The sequence below is a fragment of the Drosophila rhopaloa genome, unplaced genomic scaffold (assembly GCF_018152115.1).
Source record: "Drosophila rhopaloa isolate 14029-0021.01 unplaced genomic scaffold, ASM1815211v1 contig_2, whole genome shotgun sequence".
Taxonomy (NCBI): domain Eukaryota; kingdom Metazoa; phylum Arthropoda; class Insecta; order Diptera; family Drosophilidae; genus Drosophila; species Drosophila rhopaloa.
In genome coordinates, this window is record NW_025335083.1 from 7,572,600 (window position 1) to 7,594,998 (window position 22,399).

General features: G+C 40.5%; 8 protein-coding genes across 9 annotated transcripts; 4 read left to right on the forward strand and 4 right to left on the reverse strand.

Annotated features, from left to right (window-relative positions):
- The first annotated feature begins 511 nt into the window (after window positions 1-511).
- Window positions 512-2,630, forward strand: LOC108042278 (PHD finger protein 7). 2 transcript variants are annotated; one of them, XM_044460151.1, is made up of 3 exons: window positions 512-947; window positions 1,010-1,132; window positions 1,214-2,630. In XM_044460151.1, the coding sequence occupies exons 1-3, from the start codon at window positions 822-824 to the stop codon at window positions 2,516-2,518; spliced, it is 1,554 nt and encodes a 517-aa protein (XP_044316086.1). In that variant the 5' UTR covers window positions 512-821; the 3' UTR covers window positions 2,519-2,630. The 2 variants fall into 2 exon arrangements, with proteins under 2 accessions (XP_044316086.1, XP_044316085.1); XM_044460150.1 differs by having other exon boundaries at window positions 519-947; window positions 1,010-2,630.
- A 144-nt stretch (window positions 2,631-2,774) lies between these two features.
- LOC123037820 (replication factor C subunit 5-like) lies at window positions 2,775-5,787 on the reverse strand. Its single transcript, XM_044460377.1, has 9 exons — window positions 5,450-5,787; window positions 5,035-5,382; window positions 4,224-4,368; window positions 4,074-4,150; window positions 3,956-4,020; window positions 3,443-3,893; window positions 3,175-3,389; window positions 3,040-3,117; window positions 2,775-2,986 (listed from the first exon to the last, which is right to left on the reverse strand). The coding sequence occupies exons 1-9, from the start codon at window positions 5,608-5,610 to the stop codon at window positions 2,835-2,837; spliced, it is 1,692 nt and encodes a 563-aa protein (XP_044316312.1). The 5' UTR covers window positions 5,611-5,787; the 3' UTR covers window positions 2,775-2,834.
- A 612-nt stretch (window positions 5,788-6,399) lies between these two features.
- LOC123037782 (G2/M phase-specific E3 ubiquitin-protein ligase-like) lies at window positions 6,400-7,727 on the forward strand (the record flags this gene model as incomplete). Its single annotated transcript, XM_044460152.1, is given in 3 exon segments — window positions 6,400-6,841; window positions 6,904-6,994; window positions 6,997-7,727. Coding segments are annotated over 3 exon segments (948 nt in total), but the record flags the coding sequence as incomplete, so codon positions are not given.
- An 8-nt stretch (window positions 7,728-7,735) lies between these two features.
- LOC123037783 lies at window positions 7,736-8,522 on the forward strand. The gene has a single exon (XM_044460153.1). The coding sequence runs from the start codon at window positions 7,745-7,747 to the stop codon at window positions 8,408-8,410; it is 666 nt and encodes a 221-aa protein (XP_044316088.1). The 5' UTR covers window positions 7,736-7,744; the 3' UTR covers window positions 8,411-8,522.
- Window positions 8,523-8,669: 147 nt separating this feature from the next.
- On the reverse strand, window positions 8,670-11,672 carry LOC123037821 (replication factor C subunit 5-like). Its single transcript, XM_044460378.1, has 9 exons — window positions 11,346-11,672; window positions 10,931-11,278; window positions 10,120-10,264; window positions 9,970-10,046; window positions 9,852-9,916; window positions 9,338-9,788; window positions 9,070-9,284; window positions 8,935-9,012; window positions 8,670-8,881 (listed from the first exon to the last, which is right to left on the reverse strand). Exons 1-9 carry the CDS (start codon window positions 11,504-11,506, stop codon window positions 8,730-8,732), a joined length of 1,692 nt encoding a protein of 563 aa, XP_044316313.1. The 5' UTR covers window positions 11,507-11,672; the 3' UTR covers window positions 8,670-8,729.
- Window positions 11,673-12,300: 628 nt separating this feature from the next.
- Window positions 12,301-14,289, forward strand: LOC123037797 (PHD finger protein 7-like). The gene is made up of 2 exons (XM_044460262.1): window positions 12,301-12,737; window positions 12,800-14,289. Exons 1-2 carry the CDS (start codon window positions 12,612-12,614, stop codon window positions 14,237-14,239), a joined length of 1,566 nt encoding a protein of 521 aa, XP_044316197.1. The 5' UTR covers window positions 12,301-12,611; the 3' UTR covers window positions 14,240-14,289.
- A 118-nt stretch (window positions 14,290-14,407) lies between these two features.
- Window positions 14,408-15,838, reverse strand: LOC108043402 (replication factor C subunit 5). The gene is made up of 6 exons (XM_044460263.1): window positions 15,708-15,838; window positions 15,590-15,654; window positions 15,076-15,526; window positions 14,808-15,022; window positions 14,673-14,750; window positions 14,408-14,619 (listed from the first exon to the last, which is right to left on the reverse strand). Exons 1-6 carry the CDS (start codon window positions 15,743-15,745, stop codon window positions 14,468-14,470), a joined length of 999 nt encoding a protein of 332 aa, XP_044316198.1. The 5' UTR covers window positions 15,746-15,838; the 3' UTR covers window positions 14,408-14,467.
- A 747-nt stretch (window positions 15,839-16,585) lies between these two features.
- On the reverse strand, window positions 16,586-22,066 carry LOC108043407 (kinesin-like protein KIF21A). Its single transcript, XM_017122111.2, has 12 exons — window positions 21,898-22,066; window positions 21,342-21,418; window positions 21,093-21,231; window positions 20,608-21,032; window positions 19,950-20,520; window positions 19,553-19,895; window positions 19,351-19,482; window positions 18,758-18,949; window positions 18,500-18,702; window positions 17,461-18,443; window positions 17,283-17,364; window positions 16,586-17,218 (listed from the first exon to the last, which is right to left on the reverse strand). The coding sequence occupies exons 2-12, from the start codon at window positions 21,395-21,397 to the stop codon at window positions 17,198-17,200; spliced, it is 3,147 nt and encodes a 1,048-aa protein (XP_016977600.1). The 5' UTR covers window positions 21,398-21,418; window positions 21,898-22,066; the 3' UTR covers window positions 16,586-17,197.
- Between the last annotated feature and the right edge of the window lie 333 nt (window positions 22,067-22,399).

Sequence of the window (22,399 nt, forward strand, 5' to 3'; positions counted from 1 at the left end):
AAGCCATAAGAATTCTGACATTGTAAAAACCGGAAAAAATGTTATGCCGCCCTTACGCCAAGCTCGCGAATACAGTATTCTCGATGGACAGGGGTTTCTTAAAAATTTACTGCTTGCTTTTTGAAAAACAAAATCCGAATCACACCAGATTGCATTCATTATTCTAGCAGTGTTGGATTTGCATAATTTCGAAAACCTTTTCTCATGGGGCACTATCCACCATTCATTTGCGGGGTGGTATATTAAATTTTGCCGGTCTAACAATCTTTCTTTTGTCCTAGATGGTGGATTTACGTTGCTCACGCCACTGTTGACTGTTTTTTTATGGTGACTCTGTGGGACCAGGAGTTTTACGAGAATTGAGTGTACTTAAATCTAAAAACGCTGGATGCGTCAATTTATGGTGAAAAAGTAGTTTAAAGTGGAGTTTCAGACGATTTTGCCGCATTTTGTAGGAAATAATCGAAAAACGTAGGAAATTTTTGGCCTATTGGTCGGCTAAATTCTAATTCAATAACAACAGCTGTTATAACCGAAATTCAAAATGGTGGGCAAAATATGCGTAACGGACAATAACAACTATTTACCCAGCAAAATCAAGACAAAGAACAGCTGTTCACAAGTAGAGTTATGGAGTTAGCACAATGTGGACGGGATAATCGAGTTAAGCAACCGATAGCTGCCTCGATAGGAAACTAGAGTCAGTGTGGAGAGCACATAAGCAAGCTAGGACTGCCTTTTCTAATTACAGAAAATATGAATGGCAATATCCTGGTCACTCTGATCTCTTTAAGATCACCGCTTAGAAAGCTGTCACTAAAATGGAGGAACAAAATAAACTTAAGTGCGACATTTGCGACTTTTCCAGTGGCCACACGGAGGAGGAAACGTTGCTCTATGGAGACTGGATGGTCCGCAAGGATCTGCGGGTGCATTACTTTTGCCTGGTAGGTGTCTGCATTCAAATTGAGATCGCCTAGTAATGTACATATATTTCTCGATCGGCCAGCTTCTTTCCTCGAATTTACCGCAATCCGGCGGCGATGCAAGCGGCATCCTAGGATTCCTTTTGCGGGATATTCGCCAAACGGTGGCTATCGCAAAAAAGACGAAGTGCTCCTTCTGCAATCAGGTGGGGGCCACTATCCGGTGCCACGGTTGCCAGGTTATTTTTCACATGAAGTGCGGCATAATAAATCGCTGCACTTTTCAGTTTTGTGGCGCGTTTCATAGCTACTGTTCCGAATGCATGCCGATGGATGACTACCAGCGGCAAATTGCGGCAAATCGCCCAAAGCTAAGCCCCTGTGACATCTGCCTGGCCCCCATCCTCAACTTCTCCCCGCACAACATTGTCTATGGAGACTGCTGCCACAAGGGATTCGCCCATAAGACCTGCATGCGAAAATACGCCCTAAGCGCGGGATATTACTTGCGCTGCATTTGGTGCCGATCAGATAAGTTTCGAGAGACCGTACGCTTGCAGTCGATTTTCGTGCCGGATCGCGATGCAAACTGGGAACTGCAGCAGAACGCCTATCGAGAGCTTCACGAGCGCAAAGTGAGCTGCGACTTGATACAATGCATTTGCCCCAAGGGCAGGGCTTACAATAAAAGCAGCTGGCTAACTTTGGCCTGTAAGCTGTGCGCCTCCACGGGCGCACATGCCAAGTGCTTGGCGGGTACGCTGCGCCTGAACAGGCGAACCGAGCCCACAGAATTTAAGTGCGTTGGGTGCCTGGAAGTGGAGCGAAGGCTTTCCGAGGGCCCGGCCCGTAATCTCGATGCATCAATAACAGGAACAGAGGGCCACGTGGATGCCTCATTTTATGTTCTAAAAACGGGGCCCCAGATGCCAGCTCTTGGCGGGAACATGTCTCCCGTGTTCTCCGAAGACTATGACACGGACTCTATTAATAGTACCAATTGTAGCAACACAACTGTGATCCCCAGCCAGCCGACAGCTAGGTCGACGTCCGTCTCACCATTACCAAACATCGCAGTACTCGAAATTCCCGTCTCACCGCCACCGGAGCCAATAATAGAGATTCCCGAATCACCGCCACAGCCTGTGCTTGCTGATGAAAACCCCTACATAAGTACCAATAACTTGATGGTGATTCCCAGCCAGCCGGATGTGAAGTCCGCGAGCGTCTCATCAGGACCAAGCATCACTTCGCCGCCACAAGAGGCAGTAATCGCTATGCCCGACTTACCACCCCGGTTAATGCTAAAGAGAAGCTTTCGCTGCGCTGGTGAACCTTTCTTCTACTTAGTTATGTTCGAGTTTGAGCACATCACGTGCTTGAGTAGCTGCGCTGGTTCCTGCACTTTCCGATTTCACGAGGACGATCCCCGCATCCAGGATATTTCCCAGGAAGCATTACAAAGAGTAAAAGTAACACCAGCCGACATATGGTTTCGTGACAAGGATCAAGGGATTTTTGCGCAGATTGATCGAGTCAAGCGTGCTTGCATGTGTAGCATGTGTAAAGTGGATGTTCTTAGAAGTACTTAAACACAGTAAACTTATTTATGCAAATTAGTTTTATCAACACAAATGAATTTCAGTCTCAAAATTTTATTTAATAACGAGCCAAAAATATTAATAAAACATTTTACATATGTCAGTGCACGATTTATTACCTTACTCTGGAATATTTATATTTTACTTGATACTGTTTTAAGACAGATTCGTTGTAAATGGAAACATTTTCGGACCTTTATGAGTCGTCATTTCCAACCCTCCCTATGAATATTTGGATCTCAAGAAGTGTGTAGTGGCAAGGGACTTTTTGCCAATTTATATTTGTACTTAATTACTAGACAATTGTTTATTTCTCCATGGAAACCATATCCCGGCAAATAAAGAAGGCGCCCACTAGGGCTGCCGTTTGCGCAACTTCTGTACATCCTTTGGCCAATCTTTCTTCGATTTGTGCTAGCTTGATAATAAGTTTGTTCATCACTGACATCGGTAGTTCAACTGTTGGAATACATAATTAACTAGACGTCAAAATAATCTAGTTGAGCACTTACGCCTCATAACAAATAAATGCAGTTCTGTTATTATGTCTTCTAACGGAAGGCCTCTTGCGTACTTCGCACTTTCGACAGCTATTAAAAAAGAAGAAACTTTAGTTACGGTCTTTGCCATTCGGAATATAATCTTACTTTTGAACGATGCCTCGAAGCTATTGCCAGATAGCAACCCCTTTAAAATCTGTTCGATATCCTGCCTCAGCGGATAGCCTACGCACATGTAGACATTATCCTCGTTGACCTTATCAAATGCCATCACGGTACTTTGCAGAACGTTCAAAACCTTTCTCATATCGCCTTTGGCTAGCGTAAGTAGAGCCCGCTTTCCATCTTCGGTTATTTGAACACTGAAAATATGGATTAATGGTGAAATGGATTTATTGGCGTTACAAGAACTCACGCTTCGGTATCAATGATTTTTTCCAGTCGAGGCATCATCTGATCCTGGGATAAAGGAGCGAATCGAAAGCGGGTACAACGCGACTGCAGCGCCGGAATGATTTTACTCAAATAATTGCAAATCACACAAAATCGAACGTTATCCGTATATTTCTCAATGATGCGCCGCAAAGCATTCTGGGCATCGTTGGTCATGGCATCGGCCTCGTCCAAAATAATCAGTTTGAAAGTGTCGCAAAATATGGTTCGCGTGGACGCAAAATTAAGGATTTGGCCTCGCACAATTCCAATTCCTCGGTCATCCGATGCGTTAAGCTCCAAAACCATAGACTTAAACTGCTGTGGAGAGTAAAGTTGACGGGCGCACGCCAATATTGTGCTCGTTTTTCCCGTGCCAGGTGGACCATAAAATAGTAAATGCGGCAGTTGCTTTCGGCTTATAAAGCGGGTTACTTCATATTAATTAAAAAAAAAAACGTTTAGTTGGTTCATAAGCTATAATGCTCAAGCTTACTTGTTGATATTATTTCCTCGTGAGATATCAAATCATCTAAGGCATTCGGACGATATTTCTCCACCCTTAATATATAAATATGTTACTGGCGGAATCACAAAATTAAACAACATATTACCATGTCCCTGCAGCTCGTAAATAATGCGACGTTTGCCACCGACATCCCAAACTATTACGGACTGATCGCAGGCGCCGCTAAATAAAAGCTGGGGCCCTTCAACCCATCTCATGCATCGTATTTCCGCTAAAATGTTTCAAAATTGTAAACATTATTGTTAAAACTTTTCGATTGTATTTTATCTGTATGTCCTTTAAACGTGGTAATCAGTTGAACTCCCTGAACATCACACCGCAGCATTGTTATTTGCCCAGCGTGATCGCCAACGAAGGCATACTTGGCTAATGCATCAAACCTAAACATAGATTACAATTAGAATAGCCGCAGTAAAGATGTTATCTTGAAATCTATGAAATTACCTTCGAAAACAAAATTATGATATGCGTGCTAGATCTGTTTGAAAGGAATTAGCCCTACCAAAAAAAAAAATAACTAAACTCATTGAAAAAGCTCAGCTCATCCTTAAAATATTAAATTATTCTTTTACTCATAAAATAAATTAATACTGTCATCCTAGACAAACGAAAGACTTTAGTTGCTAGTGGTATTAGTAAGTAGTTAGCTTCTAGTGTTAAGCCTTAAGCTAGCTTTATATTTATAAATACATAAATTAATCAAATACGATTAAGTGGAAAATTATGAATTTAAGACTTGTTTGTATCTTGATTGTATGTCCATTTCAAAGTTAATTGAACTTTCAGAACTATAGTTTTTTGAATATCCAAATTTAAAATTTACGTTATTCTTTAAATTTCGTAGCAGAAAGGGCATTAAAAAGTTTACATATGCATATTTGGGAAGATTAAGAAATTCAAATTTTGTACTGAATGAAGGCATGTAGTTTTGTATATGACCCCAACGGATCTCAGTTTAGACCCGTGTTATGGAGGGCAGCTTAATTAAATTAAATGTCCCGCTTATCTTATATCCAATGTTACAGCCCCCTATTTATCATACTTACTGGAGTGCAGTGCATGGAGTCTCAAAGTTGTATCCGCCCACTCTTTTGCCGCTCTCCGTGCAATGATAGGCGAACTGCTTATCTTTGCCTGCGGAAAGGACCCATTTGTGGGTTTTAGAGAAAACAACGGCCACAACTCTGGCTTGATGTGATAAGTAATCCCGCAAGAATGACAGGCGGTTGCAGTCTTCGGAGAGAGCATACTGGGTGACCGTTCCGTTCTCCTGGCCAACGTACAAGTGTCGGGATTCCGGGACGTACTCGATCGCCGTGCAGCCGGAAGGCATGTACTGGCAAATACTGGGCCAATACTGACCGGAGTCGCGTTTCAACCAAACACGAACGGTTCTGAGGAAAAACAGGCAAATGTAAACACATTGGGGTATACATACATAAATGTGGCACAATTACGCACTTGTCATCTGAAACGCTAATTACGCCGTTCTCTCCAGGAATTAGGATGGCCGCGTTCACATCATCGCTACTGCCCTCTAGCTTACTCAGCAATTCCGGCTTCTTGGACGTGTTAAAGCGATCATTGTTGGTCCGCTGCGCTGGCTTTATTTCGGCAGCCATATTATTCAAGGAGGAACCAGCCTGCTACGCCCAATTTAAAGAACTTGAGCTACTGTTGACACAAACAAGATCTGTTGCGCTTACAGATATGAATTAGGATACGTGATTCACAATCAATTAACGAAACAGTGATATTTTGTTTAATATAAAATATACTATACTTCTATTTGTTTTTGTAAAGCTCGTCTAGATAGCGCCGCCAATTTAGTGCTTTCTAAGGAACGATGGAAAAGAAAAAATGGGGAAAAAATTGGTTTATGGCTAGATGTCTACTTTCTTTGTTAAAGCCATAAGAATTCTGACATTGTAAAAACCGGAAAAAATGTTATGCCGCCCTTACGCCAAGCTCGCGAATACAGTATTCTCGATGGACAGGGGTTTCTTAAAAATTTACTGCTTGCTTTTTGAAAAACAAAATCCGAATCACACCAGATTGCATTCATTATTCTAGCAGTGTTGGATTTGCATAATTTAAAAACCTTTTCTCATGGGGCACTATCCACCATTCATTTGCGGGGTGGTATATTAAATTTTGCCGGTCTAACAATTTTTCTTTTTGTCCTAGATGGTGGATTTACGTTGCTCACGCCACTGTTGACTGTTTTTTTATGGTGACTCTGTGGGACCAGGAGTTTTACGAGAATTGAGTGTACTTAAATCTAAAAACGCTGGATGCGTCAATTTATGGTGCAAAAGTAGTTTAAAGTGGAGTTTCAGACGATTTTGCCGCATTTTGTAGGAAATAATCGAAAAACGTAGGAAATTTTTGGCCTATTGGTCGGCTAAATTCTAATTCAATAACAACAGCTGTTATAACCGAAATTCAAAATGGTGGGCAAAATATGCGTAACGGACAATAACAACTATTTACCCAGCAAAATCAAGACAAAGAACAGCTGTTCACAAGTAGAGTTATGGAGTTAGCACAATGTGGACGGGATAATCGAGTTAAGCAACCGATAGCTGCCTCGATAGGAAACTAGAGTCAGTGTGGAGAGCACATAAGCAAGCTAGGACTGCCTTTTCTAATTACAGAAAATATGAATGGCAATATCCTGGTCACTCTGATCTCTTTAAGATCACCGCTTAGAAAGCTGTCACTAAAATGGAGGAACAAAATAAACTTAAGTGCGACATTTGCGACTTTTCCAGTGGCCACACGGAGGAGGAAACGTTGCTCTATGGAGACTGGATGGTCCGCAAGGATCTGCGGGTGCATTACTTTTGCCTGGTAGGTGTCTGCATTCAAATTGAGATCGCCTAGTAATGTACATATATTTCTCGATCGGCCAGCTTCTTTCCTCGAATTTACCGCAATCCGGCGGCGATGCAAGCGGCATCCTAGGATTCCTTTTGCGGGATATTCGCCAAACGGTGGCTATCGCAAAAAGACGAAGTGCTCCTTCTGCAATCAGGTGGGGGCCACTATCCGGTGCCACGGTTGCCAGGTTATTTTTCACATGAAGTGCGGCATAATAAATCGCTGCACTTTTCAGTTTTGTGGCGCGTTTCATAGCTACTGTTCCGAATGCATGCCGATGGATGACTACCAGCGGCAAATTGCGGCAAATCGCCCAAAGCTAAGCCCCTGTGACATCTGCCTGGCCCCCATCCTCAACTTCTCCCCGCACAACATTGTCTATGGAGACTGCTGCCACAAGGGATTCGCCCATAAGACCTGCATGCGAAAATACGCCCTAAGCGCGGGATATTACTTGCGCTGCATTTGGTGCCGATCAGATAAGTTTCGAGAGACTGTACGCTTGCAGTCGATTTTCGTGCCGGATCGCGATGCAAACTGGGAACTGCAGCAGAACGCCTATCGAGAGCTTCACGAGCGCAAAGTGAGCTGCGACTTGATACAATGCATTTGCCCCAAGGGCAGGGCTTACAATAAAAGCAGCTGGCTAACTTTGGCCTGTAAGCTGTGCGCCTCCACGGGCGCACATGCCAAGTGCTTGGCGGGTACGCTGCGCCTGAACAGGCGAACCGAGCCCACAGAATTTAAGTGCGTTGGGTGCCTGGAAGTGGAGCGAAGGCTTTCCGAGGGCCCGGCCCGTAATCTCGATGCATCAATAACAGGAACAGAGGGCCACGTGGATGCCTCATTTTATGTTCTAAAACGGGGCCCCAGATGCCAGCTCTTGGCGGGAACATGTCTCCCGTGTTCTCCGAAGACTATGACACGGACTCTATTAATAGTACCAATTGTAGCAACACAACTGTGATCCCCAGCCAGCCGACAGCTAGGTCGACGTCCGTCTCACCATTACCAAACATCGCAGTACTCGAAATTCCCGTCTCACCGCCACCGGAGCCAATAATAGAGATTCCCGAATCACCGCCACAGCCTGTGCTTGCTGATGAAAACCCCTACATAAGTACCAATAACTTGATGGTGATTCCCAGCCAGCCGGATGTGAAGTCCGCGAGCGTCTCATCAGGACCAAGCATCACTTCGCCGCCACAAGAGGCAGTAATCGCGATGCCCGACTTACCACCGCGGTTAATGCTAAAGAGAAGCTTTCGCTGCGCTGGTGAACCTTTCTTCTACTTAGTTATGTTCGAGTTTGAGCACATCACGTGCTTGAGTAGCTGCGCTGGTTCCTGCACTTTCCGATTTCACGAGGACGATCCCCGCATCCAGGATATTTCCCAGGAAGCATTACAAAGAGTAAAAGTAACACCAGCCGACATATGGTTTCGTGACAAGGATCAAGGGATTTTTGCGCAGATTGATCGAGTCAAGCGTGCTTGCATGTGTAGCATGTGTAAAGTGGATGTTCTTAGAAGTACTTAAACACAGTAAACTTATTTATGCAAATTAGTTTTATCAACACAAATGAATTTCAGTCTCAAAATTTTATTTAATAACGAGCCAAAAATATTAATAAAACATTTTACATATGTCAGTGCACGATTTATTACCTTACTCTGGAATATTTATATTTTACTTGATACTGTTTTAAGACAGATTCGTTGTAAATGGAAACATTTTCGGACCTTTATGAGTCGTTGTCATTTCCAACCCTCCCTATGAATATTTGGATCTCAAGAAGTGTGTAGTGGCAAGGGACTTTTTGCCAATTTATATTTGTACTTAATTACTAGACAATTGTTTATTTCTCCATGGAAACCATATCCCGGCAAATAAAGAAGGCGCCCACTAGGGCTGCCGTTTGCGCAACTTCTGTACATCCTTTGGCCAATCTTTCTTCGATTTGTGCTAGCTTGATAATAAGTTTGTTCATCACTGACATCGGTAGTTCAACTGTTGGAATACATAATTAACTAGACGTCAAAATAATCTAGTTGAGCACTTACGCCTCATAACAAATAAATGCAGTTCTGTTATTATGTCTTCTAACGCAAGGCCTCTTGCGTACTTCGCACTTTCGACAGCTATTAAAAAAGAAGAAACTTTAGTTACGGTCTTTGCCATTCGGAATATAATCTTACTTTTGAACGATGCCTCGAAGCTATTGCCAGATAGCAACCCCTTTAAAATCTGTTCGATATCCTGCCTCAGCGGATAGCCTACGCACATGTAGACATTATCCTCGTTGACCTTATCAAATGCCATCACGGTACTTTGCAGAACGTTCAAAACCTTTCTCATATCGCCTTTGGCTAGCGTAAGTAGAGCCCGCTTTCCATCTTCGGTTATTTGAACACTGAAAATATGGATTAATGGTGAAATGGATTTATTGGCGTTACAAGAACTCACGCTTCGGTATCAATGATTTTTTCCAGTCGAGGCATCATCTGATCCTGGGATAAAGGAGCGAATCGAAAGCGGGTACAACGCGACTGCAGCGCCGGAATGATTTTACTCAAATAATTGCAAATCACACAAAATCGAACGTTATCCGTATATTTCTCAATGATGCGCCGCAAAGCATTCTGGGCATCGTTGGTCATGGCATCGGCCTCGTCCAAAATAATCAGTTTGAAAGTGTCGCAAAATATGGTTCGCGTGGACGCAAAATTAAGGATTTGGCCTCGCACAATTCCAATTCCTCGGTCATCCGATGCGTTAAGCTCCAAAACCATAGACTTAAACTGCTGTGGAGAGTAAAGTTGACGGGCGCACGCCAATATTGTGCTTGTTTTTCCCGTGCCAGGTGGACCATAAAATAGTAAATGCGGCAGTTGCTTTCGGCTTATAAAGCGGGTTACTTCATATTAATTAAAAAAAAAAAACGTTTAGTTGGTTCATAAGCTATAATGCTCAAGCTTACTTGTTGATATTATTTCCTCGTGAGATATCAAATCATCTAAGGCATTCGGACGATATTTCTCCACCCTTAATATATAAATATGTTACTGGCGGAATCACAAAATTAAACAACATATTACCATGTCCCTGCAGCTCGTAAATAATGCGACGTTTGCCACCAACATCCCAAACTATTACGGACTGATCGCAGGCGCCGCTAAATAAAAGCTGGGGCCCTTCAACCCATCTCATGCATCGTATTTCCGCTAAAATGTTTCAAAATTGTAAACATTATTGTTAAAACTTTTCGATTGTATTTTATCTGTATGTCCTTTAAACGTGGTAATCAGTTGAACTCCCTGAACATCACACCGCAGCATTGTTATTTGCCCAGCGTGATCGCCAACGAAGGCATACTTGGCTAATGCATCAAACCTAAACATAGATTACAATTAGAATAGCCGCAGTAAAGATGTTATCTTGAAATCTATGAAATTACCTTCGAAAACAAAATTATGATATGCGTGCTAGATCTGTTTGAAAGGAATTAGCCCTACCAAAAAAAAAAATAACTAAACTCATTGAAAAAGCTCAGCTCATCCTTAAAATATTAAATTATTCTTTTACTCATAAAATAAATTAATACTGTCATCCTAGACAAACGAAAGACTTTAGTTGCTAGTGGTATTAGTAAGTAGTTAGCTTCTAGTGTTAAGCCTTAAGCTAGCTTTATATTTATAAATACATAAATTAATCAAATACGATTAAGTGGAAAATTATGAATTTAAGACTTGTTTGTATCTTGATTGTATGTCCATTTCAAAGTTAATTGAACTTTCAGAACTATAGTTTTTTGAATATCCAAATTTAAAATTTACGTTATTCTTTAAATTTCGTAGCAGAAAGGGCATTAAAAAGTTTACATATGCATATTTGGGAAGATTAAGAAATTCAAATTTTGTACTGAATGAAGGCATGTAGTTTTGTATATGACCCCAACGGATCTCAGTTTAGACCCGTGTTATGGAGGGCAGCTTAATTAAATTAAATGTCCCGCTTATCTTATATCCAATGTTACAGCCCCCTATTTATCATACTTACTGGAGTGCAGTGCATGGAGTCTCAAAGTTGTATCCGCCCACTCTTTTGCCGCTCTCCGTGCAATGATAGGCGAACTGCTTATCTTTGCCTGCGGAAAGGACCCATTTGTGGGTTTTAGAGAAAACAACGGCCACAACTCTGGCTTGATGTGATAAGTAATCCCGCAAGAATGACAGGCGGTTGCAGTCTTCGGAGAGAGCATACTGGGTGACCGTTCCGTTCTCCTGGCCAACGTACAAGTGTCGGGATTCCGGGACGTACTCGATCGCCGTGCAGCCGGAAGGCATGTACTGGCAAATACTGGGCCAATACTGACCGGAGTCGCGTTTCAACCAAACACGAACGGTTCTGAGGAAAAACAGGCAAATGTAAACACATTGGGGTATACATACATAAATGTGGCACAATTACGCACTTGTCATCTGAAACGCTAATTACGCCGTTCTCTCCAGGAATTAGGATGGCCGCGTTCACATCATCGCTACTGCCCTCTAGCTTACTCAGCAATTCCGGCTTCTTGGACGTGTTAAAGCGATCATTGTTGGTCCGCTGCGCTGGCTTTATTTCGGCAGCCATATTATTCAAGGAGGAACCAGCCTGCTACGCCCAATTTAAAGAACTTGAGCTACTGTTGACACAAACAAGATCTGTTGCGCTTACAGATATGAATTAGGATACGTGATTCACAATCAATTAACGAAACAGTGATATTTTGTTTAATATAAAATATACTATACTTCTCTTTGTTTTTGTAAAGCTCGTCTAGATAGCGCCGCCAATTTAGTGCTTTCTAAAAAACGATGGAAAAGAAAAAATGGGGAAAAAATTGGTTTATGGCTAGATGTCTACTGTCTTTGTTAAAGCCATAAGAATTCTGACATTGTAAAAACCGGAAAAAATGTTATGCCGCCCTTACGCCAAGCTCGCGAATACAGTATTCTCGATGGACAGGGGTTTCTTAAAAATTTACTGCTTGCTTTTTGAAAAACAAAATCCGAATCACACCAGATTGCATTCATTATTCTAGCAGTGTTGGATTTGCATAATTTAAAAACCTTTTCTCATGGGGCACTATCCACCATTCATTTGCGGGGTGGTATATTAAATTTTGCCGGTCTAACAATTTTTCTTTTTGTCCTAGATGGTGGATTTACGTTGCTCACGCCACTGTTGACTGTTTTTTTATGGTGACTCTGTGGGACCAGGAGTTTTACGAGAATTGAGTGTACTTAAATCTAAAAACGCTGGATGCGTCAATTTATGGTGCAAAAGTAGTTTAAAGTGGAGTTTCAGACGATTTTGCCGCATTTTGTAGGAAATAATCGAAAAACGTAGGAAATTTTTGGCCTATTGGTCGGCTAAATTCTAATTCAATAACAACAGCTGTTATAACCGAAATTCAAAATGGTGGGCAAAATATGCGTAACGGACAATAACAACTATTTACCCAGCAAAATCAAGACAAAGAACAGCTGTTCACAAGTAGAGTTATGGAGTTAGCACAATGTGGACGGGATAATCGAGTTAAGCAACCGATAGCTGCCTCGATAGGAAACTAGAGTCAGTGTGGAGAGCACATAAGCAAGCTAGGACTGCCTTTTCTAATTACAGAAAATATGAATGGCAATATCCTGGTCACTCTGATCTCTTTAAGATCACCGCTTAGAAAGCTGTCACTAAAATGGAGGAACAAAATAAACTTAAGTGCGACATTTGCGACTTTTCCAGTGGCCACACGGAGGAGGAAACGTTGCTCTATGGAGACTGGATGGTCCGCAAGGATCTGCGGGTGCATTACTTTTGCCTGGTAGGTGTCTGCATTCAAATTGAGATCGCCTAGTAATGTACATATATTTCTCGATCGGCCAGCTTCTTTCCTCGAATTTACCGCAATCCGGCGGCGATGCAAGCGGCATCCTAGGATTCCTTTTGCGGGATATTCGCCAAACGGTGGCTATCGCAAAAAAGACGAAGTGCTCCTTCTGCAATCAGGTGGGGGCCACTATCCGGTGCCACGGTTGCCAGGTTATTTTTCACATGAAGTGCGGCATAATCAATCGCTGCACTTTTCAGTTTTGTGGCCCGTTTCATAGCTACTGTTCCGAATGCATGCCGATGGATGACTACCAGCGGCAAATTGCGGCAAATCGCCCAAAGCTAAGCCCCTGTGACATCTGCCTGGCCCCCATCCTCAACTTCTCCCCGCACAACATTGTCTATGGAGACTGCTGCCACAAGGGATTCGCCCATAAGACCTGCATGCGAAAATACGCCCTAAGCGCGGGATATTACTTGCGCTGCATTTGGTGCCGATCAGATAAGTTTCGAGAGACTGTACGCTTGCAGTCGATTTTCGTGCCGGATCGCGATGCAAACTGGGAACTGCAGCAGAACGCCTATCGAGAGCTTCACGAGCGCAAAGTGAGCTGCGACTTGATACAATGCATTTGCCCCAAGGGCAGGGCTTACAATAAAAGCAGCTGGCTAACTTTGGCCTGTAAGCTGTGCGCCTCCACGGGCGCACATGCCAAGTGCTTGGCGGGTACGCTGCGCCTGAACAGGCGAACCGAGCCCACAGAATTTAAGTGCGTTGGGTGCCTGGAAGTGGAGCGAAGGCTTTCCGAGGGCCCGGCCCGTAATCTCGATGCATCAATAACAGGAACAGAGGGCCACGTGGATGCCTCATTTTATGTTCTAAAAACGGGGCCCCAGATGCCAGCTCTTGGCGGGAACATGTCTCCCGTGTTCTCCGAAGACTATGACACGGACTCTATTAATAGTACCAATTGTAGCAACACAACTGTGATCCCCAGCCAGCCGACAGCTAGGTCGACGTCCGTCTCACCATTACCAAACATCGCAGTACTCGAAATTCCCGTCTCACCGCCACCGGAGCCAATAATAGAGATTCCCGAATCACCGCCACAGCCTGTGCTTGCTGATGAAAACCCCTACATAAGTACCAATAACTTGATGGTGATTCCCAGCCAGCCGGATGTGAAGTCCGCGAGCGTCTCATCAGGACCAAGCATCACTTCGCCGCCACAAGAGGCAGTAATCGCGATGCCCGACTTACCACCCCGGTTAATGCTAAAGAGAAGCTTTCGCTGCGCTGGTGAACCTTTCTTCTACTTAGTTATGTTCGAGTTTGAGCACATCACGTGCTTGAGTAGCTGCGCTGGTTCCTGCACTTTCCGATTTCACGAGGACGATCCCCGCATCCAGGATATTTCCCAGGAAGCATTACAAAGAGTAAAAGTAACACCAGCCGACATATGGTTTCGTGACAAGGAGAGCCAAAAATATTAATAAAACATTTTACATATGTCAGTGCACGATTTATTACCTTACTCTGGAATATTTATATTTTACTTGATACTGTTTTAAGACAGATTCGTTGTAAATGGAAACATTTTCGGACCTTTATGAGTCGTTGTCATTTCCAACCCTCCCTATGAATATTTGGATCTCAAGAAGTGTGTAGTGGCAAGGGACTTTTTGCCAATTTATATTTGTACTTAATTACTAGACAATTGTTTATTTCTCCATGGAAACCATATCCCGGCAAATAAAGAAGGCGCCCACTAGGGCTGCCGTTTGCGCAACTTCTGTACATCCTTTGGCCAATCTTTCTTCGATTTGTGCTAGCTTGATAATAAGTTTGTTCATCACTGACATCGGTAGTTCAACTGTTGGAATACATAATTAACTAGACGTCAAAATAATCTAGTTGAGCACTTACGCCTCATAACAAATAAATGCAGTTCTGTTATTATGTCTTCTAACGCAAGGCCTCTTGCGTACTTCGCACTTTCGACAGCTATTAAAAAAGAAGAAACTTTAGTTACGGTCTTTGCCATTCGGAATATAATCTTACTTTTGAACGATGCCTCGAAGCTATTGCCAGATAGCAACCCCTTTAAAATCTGTTCGATATCCTGCCTCAGCGGATAGCCTACGCACATGTAGACATTATCCTCGTTGACCTTATCAAATGCCATCACGGTACTTTGCAGAACGTTCAAAACCTTTCTCATATCGCCTTTGGCTAGCGTAAGTAGAGCCCGCTTTCCATCTTCGGTTATTTGAACACTGAAAATATGGATTAATGGTGAAATGGATTTATTGGCGTTACAAGAACTCACGCTTCGGTATCAATGATTTTTTCCAGTCGAGGCATCATCTGATCCTGGGATAAAGGAGCGAATCGAAAGCGGGTACAACGCGACTGCAGCGCCGGAATGATTTTACTCAAATAATTGCAAATCACACAAAATCGAACGTTATCCGTATATTTCTCAATGATGCGCCGCAAAGCATTCTGGGCATCGTTGGTCATGGCATCGGCCTCGTCCAAAATAATCAGTTTGAAAGTGTCGCAAAATATGGTTCGCGTGGACGCAAAATTAAGGATTTGGCCTCGCACAATTCCAATTCCTCGGTCATCCGATGCGTTAAGCTCCAAAACCATAGACTTAAACTGCTGTGGAGAGTAAAGTTGACGGGCGCACGCCAATATTGTGCTCGTTTTTCCCGTGCCAGGTGGACCATAAAATAGTAAATGCGGCAGTTGCTTTCGGCTTATAAAGCGGGTTACTTCATATTAATTTAAAAAAAAAAACGTTTAGTTGGTTCATAAGCTATAATGCTCAAGCTTACTTGTTGATATTATTTCCTCGTGAGATATCAAATCATCTAAGGCATTCGGACGATATTTCTCCACCCTTAATATATGAATATGTTACTGGCGGAATCACAACATTAAACAACATATTACCATGGCATGCGCACGGCGGGTCCATTAGTGTCCGTCATTACTTAAAGCTGTGATTTCGGTACAAGCAAAAATATAATTAAATCGGGGGATACAAGCCAAACGTTAATCCAGAAATGCCGGTAAAAAACGATAGTTCGATTAATGTCAAGATAGCGATAAGTTCCGAACCTTTACGGAATTTATCAGGAGCATTAGCGATAGCTTTTTAGGCCCCGTTTACACTGGGGTTAAATTATAGAATTATGGAATAACTTTTTTTTAACCTATGTTTAGCCAACGGTGTTTGACCGAAAATTACGTTTAGTGGAATTTCGTTAAAGTTTACTGAATCTTATAGAGTATAATCGAATGGTAATGTCAGAATTAGACAACAACAAAAAACAGCTGTTCTAATATAAACAAAAGATTAGGAAGATGTTTGGCTGAAGAGAAGTGCATACATATGCATAAAGATTATATTTTTATGAACTCTTATTACAAGATAAGAGATATCCATAGTGTCCAGTAGCCATACAGACTGTGCTGAACGTGTGGGAGGAGGGGTGTAGGAAAAAACTCAGAGATGCCAGGAATTGGTGAATGCTTCACCGCAGATAATAAAATTAAATCATTTTCTTTAATTTTTTAGTTTTGTGTTTTATTAAGCTTTCAACAATTTTTTACCATCGTTAAACAGCAGATGCAAAAATCGGATTAGGCCCAGTGTGGACGAAACGCTGTACAAAATACGATTTGCGTTTTTAACAAGCAATACAAAAATTAATATTTTAATATTTAATATTAAAATTAATATTTAAACATAGCATAAATCAAAACCAAGAGTTAGTTTCTTAAGTTTTCACAATAAATAAATAAAATACGTGTTTTCTAATTTAATTTTTTTATTGTTTTGCTGTCACAATTTTTGTTTACTAATTTAGAGGATTTAAAATATAAACAGCGTTTTACTATAAGACATAAGCCCGATAAATTAAGAACACGCGATTACATTCTTCACTAAAACATTTTAATTCTCTTCCAAAGTGTTTTCTGATTGTTGCTAAAATCTGAAAACGATTGGTCATTTTTTAAAATTAATTTTTCCTATCGATCGCATGGAAACAATATAGTATATTGTATTTTTTATAAAGCATAGTATTTATCTAAAGTAAAAAAAATTTGTATTTTTGGATTATTGTATTTTTTATTTCCTATTTGAGTGGCTGGGAAGACACCAATTGCACTAGCTATAAACTTAATCTTCTGGAAATCTTGCCAAACTCACGCATCCTTAATTTTCTTTATTAATAGTTATTTTGATTTAAAAGCCTGTACAAACGGCACTACTAGTAAACAGTTATTTATAAATAAAAATACAATAATAACTTAGTTTAGGTTATCTTATACAAAAAGAAACCTGTCTTTTGATTATTTGTTCGCTAAAGACTTTGATTTAATATATCAATTCCATATGCGGCTTGCGCTTTATGACCTCATCTTCGATTGCATGATCACGTCATTTTATTAATAGTCTGGTGGATGAAATCATAATTAGCTTAAAGTGGTAAAATGTTTTTTTTTTAATGTATCATTTACCTGTTCTGGGAGCTCCATGTCGCCAAAAAGAAGATCTGTTCGCTTGGCAGTACGTCTACGAACTTTGGGGCTCTTATCAAACCTAATAGACAGAACAAAAAAATAGATTAATTACCAAATCTGATTTCTATAAGATTTTAATTTTATCAATGTTTGGTAATTTTATAATTATTCTTACGGGTCTGCATTTCCAAACGGTGAAGGACTTCTACTCGTTGTCCTGCGCATTTCCACATGGGTTGAATCTGAAAATTTATCATCTTGCGGTATGTCATATGTGGCATTGCTTATAAGTGACTTTTGAGAACCCGGATTAACACTATTTGAGAGGTTACTGCCCTTGAGATTTAAGGAATCGAATATGTCAGATATATGAACATTACTATTTTGCGATAGGAAATGTTGTAATATTTGCTGTTGAATGGCGCTTTCTTGCTTTACTTCCTTCAGCAGCGATTCATGCTCCTGTAAATGAGATTCGGCAATGGCCAAATTGCATGACATTACGATGGAACTGTCGGAAAACTTCTGAAGAATGAATTTAGCTTCTGCCACGGTTGAAACCTCGTCCAATAGAGCCTGAATCTTATTTACATCATTCTGTACGGTGTCTTTCGAGTCTTCGAACTCCATTATAGCCTGCTGGACATGCTCTATATTCTCCTGAATATAACTAATGTTTGTTTTTAAATTGTCCACCTCGTTAAAATCATCCGTTCGCCTCTCGGTACCTAAACAATTTTCCATTACGTTTAGATCACGGGAGAGATCTTCGCGCTCCAATATTAAGCGTTCCAGCTCTTTTTCCAATTGCGTTATCAACTGTCTGTTTCTGGCCGCGTGCAATATTGTCCGGTATAGATTTTCCCATCGATGCCGTGCAGACCTTGAAGTGAATCCGTCCAGAGTGGAAATTTTTGAAGTTAATTGAGGAGCTCCCCTTTGACCGGGCTTTCCCCTTTGACTCTTGCGAAGGGCAATAACTTCCTCGGTTTTTCGCTTCAAAATAAGCTCTTTCGCACTCATTTTGGCCTCCAAAGATAATACGGCATTTATTTGGCGGCGCTGATCCTTCAGTAACTGAGCTATTTCCTTTGATTTTCGACTGTCTTCTTCTTTATGTCGAGTTGATTGTTCCGACATTTTTTTCATTAATTTAACCTGGTAAAAAAAGAATTTGTTGAAAAATTTCGCAAACAGAAAATTTATTTACTTACTTTTGTGAATTTTAACTCATGCAATTCACTGCGTAGCATGCTGATTTTGACTTCATGGGACTTCAGTTTTTGCTGTTGTCGAAGATGCTCTCTCTGCGCGTTCTGCAACTTCTTAAGCTCATGTTGCATGTTGCTTATCTTGCCTTCATAATCCGATTTTACTTTTTTTAAACTATCCTTGGATGCGACTGATACAGACGAACCTACAACACACAAATTGCTAGAAAATATATCGGCTAGACTGTTTAAGATATATACCCATGTTTGACAAAACATCGTCTCGTTCTTTTTGGGTGTTGACGATTTTGCAATTTAAAACAGATAGTTTTTCTTCGTAGTGCATTCGCATTAGTTCCATTCTTTCATGGGTCAACTCCAACTGTTCAATAAGTTTGGTTTTCATGACAATATTGTTGTCGATTACCTCCAAGTCCTTTATGACTCCCTCGGCTGTGAATGTTTTAATGAATTTATAACTTTTGTTGAATTATTAAGAGTATTATTCAGGCGTGATTGGCGTTCTCATCAATTTACTTTGCTAAACGAAAAATGTGCTTATGTTTATTTGAAATGCAAAGTTCTCTTACTGATTCAATAATTTTTATTTGAGACCACTACAAAAGCACTTTCTGAAATACATTTTTAACACCACACCTCAAATTTAGAGACTAAATATTTTCTACAGCCAACAACAATTGGTTTTTATAGGACAAAATAGGTTTTGAGCCCCTAGGAGCACACAGTTAACTTGCACATTTTACGAATACCGGAGGACAAAAAATGGAAAACGCAGAGTTTTGCTAAAAACTCAAAAGTAAATTGAAAACCTGAGCCTGAAACCGCATGATTACCTTCTGAATCGCTACTGCCAACATCTGCTTCTTCCGACCCAACATTTTGATTTTGAATTCCAGGCAAAGAACGTGACATTAATAACTCTCTTTCCTTTTCCAAACCCTTTTTGGCCTTGCTTATAATGTCGCCTTTTTTGGGATAAACAAATGCAAAAATATTAAAGGAGTAGGGTTAGAGGATAACGACCTTGAAACCTACCATCGTATACAGGCTTGGTGCTTTTGGGTGAATTTGCGGCTGACGTTTCCATTTGTTTGCGGAGTTCTTCAGACTCTATTAATTTAGCCTGGAGTTGTTCGATTTCCAACATATAGTTTTCGACCATTTTCGTTATTTCGAAATCGGAACCTTCGGTCCTAGACCACTTATTTGAATCCAATTCTAATTTAAGTCTAGCATTTCTCTCGGTTAAAGCACCAACGGTGTTTTGTAATGATTTAAGGCGTTGCTGCAGTCGTTTGGATTCCGAAAGAAGCAACATGTTCTCATTAAATGTATCCGAAATAGTTGTGTTTCCTTCGCAATCTACCACAAGCTTACCCTAAAACAAGATTTTCAATTAAAAAACTAACCCCTAATAAAATAAGTATTTTACCTGTTTGTATTCTAACAACTCCATCTGCAACGCTGCAATTTCTCTACGTAGCTGGGAAATCGTTCGAGAACTTTGATCTTGGTTTATCTTAACTTTGTTTTTAATATTCCGGGCTCGGTTTGCGTACTTCAATGTGTTTAATGTTTCCATAAAGTCTCGATCGCTTGGCGACACGCACGCGATCATTAAGGTCTGACTGTTTCCGCCCAAAGAGTCCTGAAGAAGGCGGGTCAGCTTGGAGTCTCGATAGGGTACGTGCAAAGCTCTCTTTGAAGTATCACCAAGCGCCGAAATACAATTGCCCAGGGCGAGCAGCCCGCAGTTTATGGATATGCCCTCGCGAGCTCGCTCTCCTGTGGCCTGAGTCCTTTTCAGCCGTTCCGAACCTGCTAAATCAACGAAGTGGAACTTAGAAGTTAGGGTTTCCAAATCGTTACCCGATACGTTGTCATTCGGGGTAAGTAATCGCTGTCTGCGCACGAAAATTGTGAACAAAGCGTGTGATCGAGAGGACTGATCGTTCATTTTTGTTGAAGCAGTGGTGCGTGCTAAAGCTCCTTGCTGAAGGTACCTTCAAAATAATTAAATAAATTAATATTAAACGCTTAAACACGTATCAGGATTTAAGTATTATTTAATTTTTACTAATTAAACTTACTTTAAGGCATCTTGCGGGTGGGAAATTGGCTTTATTGACGCGCCAGAAATTGTTATTTGGCCGCTGCCATCTTCGTGTATCTTAAAGTTGCTGTTTTTGTTGAATGGGTCTAATAGATCGAAAATGTCCTCGTTATACAATTCGATATATTGAACAGCCAGACTGAACTGCGGACTTTCAGCAGTGGCTGAGAATTCTGAAGAGCTAGAAGCTTCCAGCTGTTGGATGCCACTGAATATATGACGAACCGCTCGGGGAATAATTCCAAGCAGAACGGACTCTGTAGTTTCGGATTCATGGTCGAAGCCAGTGCCCATCGTATACGTCTTGCCTGACCCTGTTTGTCCGTAAGCCAGTACAGTGGCATTATAACCATGCAGCGTACTATCCACTAATCGCTCAACGCATTCCGAGTATATATCACACTAATTTAAATTTAAAATGATCATAAATGAAAGAAATTTTAAGTGTGCAGTAAATTTTACCTGGTTGGAATTAGTATCAAAGACGTAATCGAAAGTAAAGGCTTTGTCTGACCCCAGAAAAATCTGAGGCTCACCAAAAGTTACTGTCGTGCAAACACGACACATATCAATTTGCTCTCTTGAGTTTTGAGGTCGGATTCTAAAATACCAAAATAAATTATTAATATTTATCGATAAGGCAAATTACAATTTTTCATTATTAATGTATTTAAATATTTATAGCGTGGCTAAAAATAAAAGGTTGCTTACCTGACAGCAACTCGAACTGTACTGTCTTTATTTGTGAGGTCTACTTCGGAAATCATAGTGCAGTTGGATCAAAAAACCTGCATACGGAACATTAATAGAAAATGTAAAGTTTAAATACTTCATTTATGATCCCGTATTTTAAAAAACTTTTTCGTGTAGCAGGCTTGAGAAACATTTTGAAATACATATGTATGTACATATATATGTACCACAAAAATATTTTTGTACAAGGTCTTTTTTAACCAAAATTGTTAATTTGGCAAACAAAAATGGGTGCTGTAAAAAATACTTAAGAAAACCGCGCATGTGTTTTGTAAATTGATCTTACATATGTACATACATGCAAATAATGTGTAAATATTTCAGCTTATTTTAGAGTATTATAATAAAAACACAAGCCAGTTAAGTTAACACATTCAAATGCACACAATGTTTGTTTATGTATTCAAACATATGTACGTATGACCAAGAAAAATATACATATGAAAATTTAAAGTAGTAAAAGTCCGATTCATCTACGTAATTGCTGTGTCAGAAAAAAAACAAAGGTACATACCAATTAAATAAAGTGATTCCTCGTGTCTTACAAATATAATGTAATATTTAAATCAGCTTTTTCTGATTTAATTCATGGAGTACGGACAATTTTGCTTGTGTTTATATTTCGCCAGAACATATGGTCTTCCAGAGGTGAGCTGTTCACAGGTCGATTTATTTTGAGTCTGTTTGCTGTTCACACCTGACATTATGATTATTATTATGCAGAGGGTATTCCTGGAGATTTAATGAAATATTTTCGATAAGTCTGCAAAAGTATTTGCGTACATTTCCTAAAGCTGATATGCCTTCTACGTTTTTAAGATATAATGGATAGTAAACAGTTATTTACAATTACAACTCCACCTTGCACAGTATATCCAAGTTTCATTTTATTAAAAATTAATTTGGACTAGGATATGTCAAATTTATGCCAACTAAATAATGTTTCTTAACAATTTCATATTTTTTAATTTATATCCATAATATATTGTAATTTTTTTTGTAATTCATGATTATTG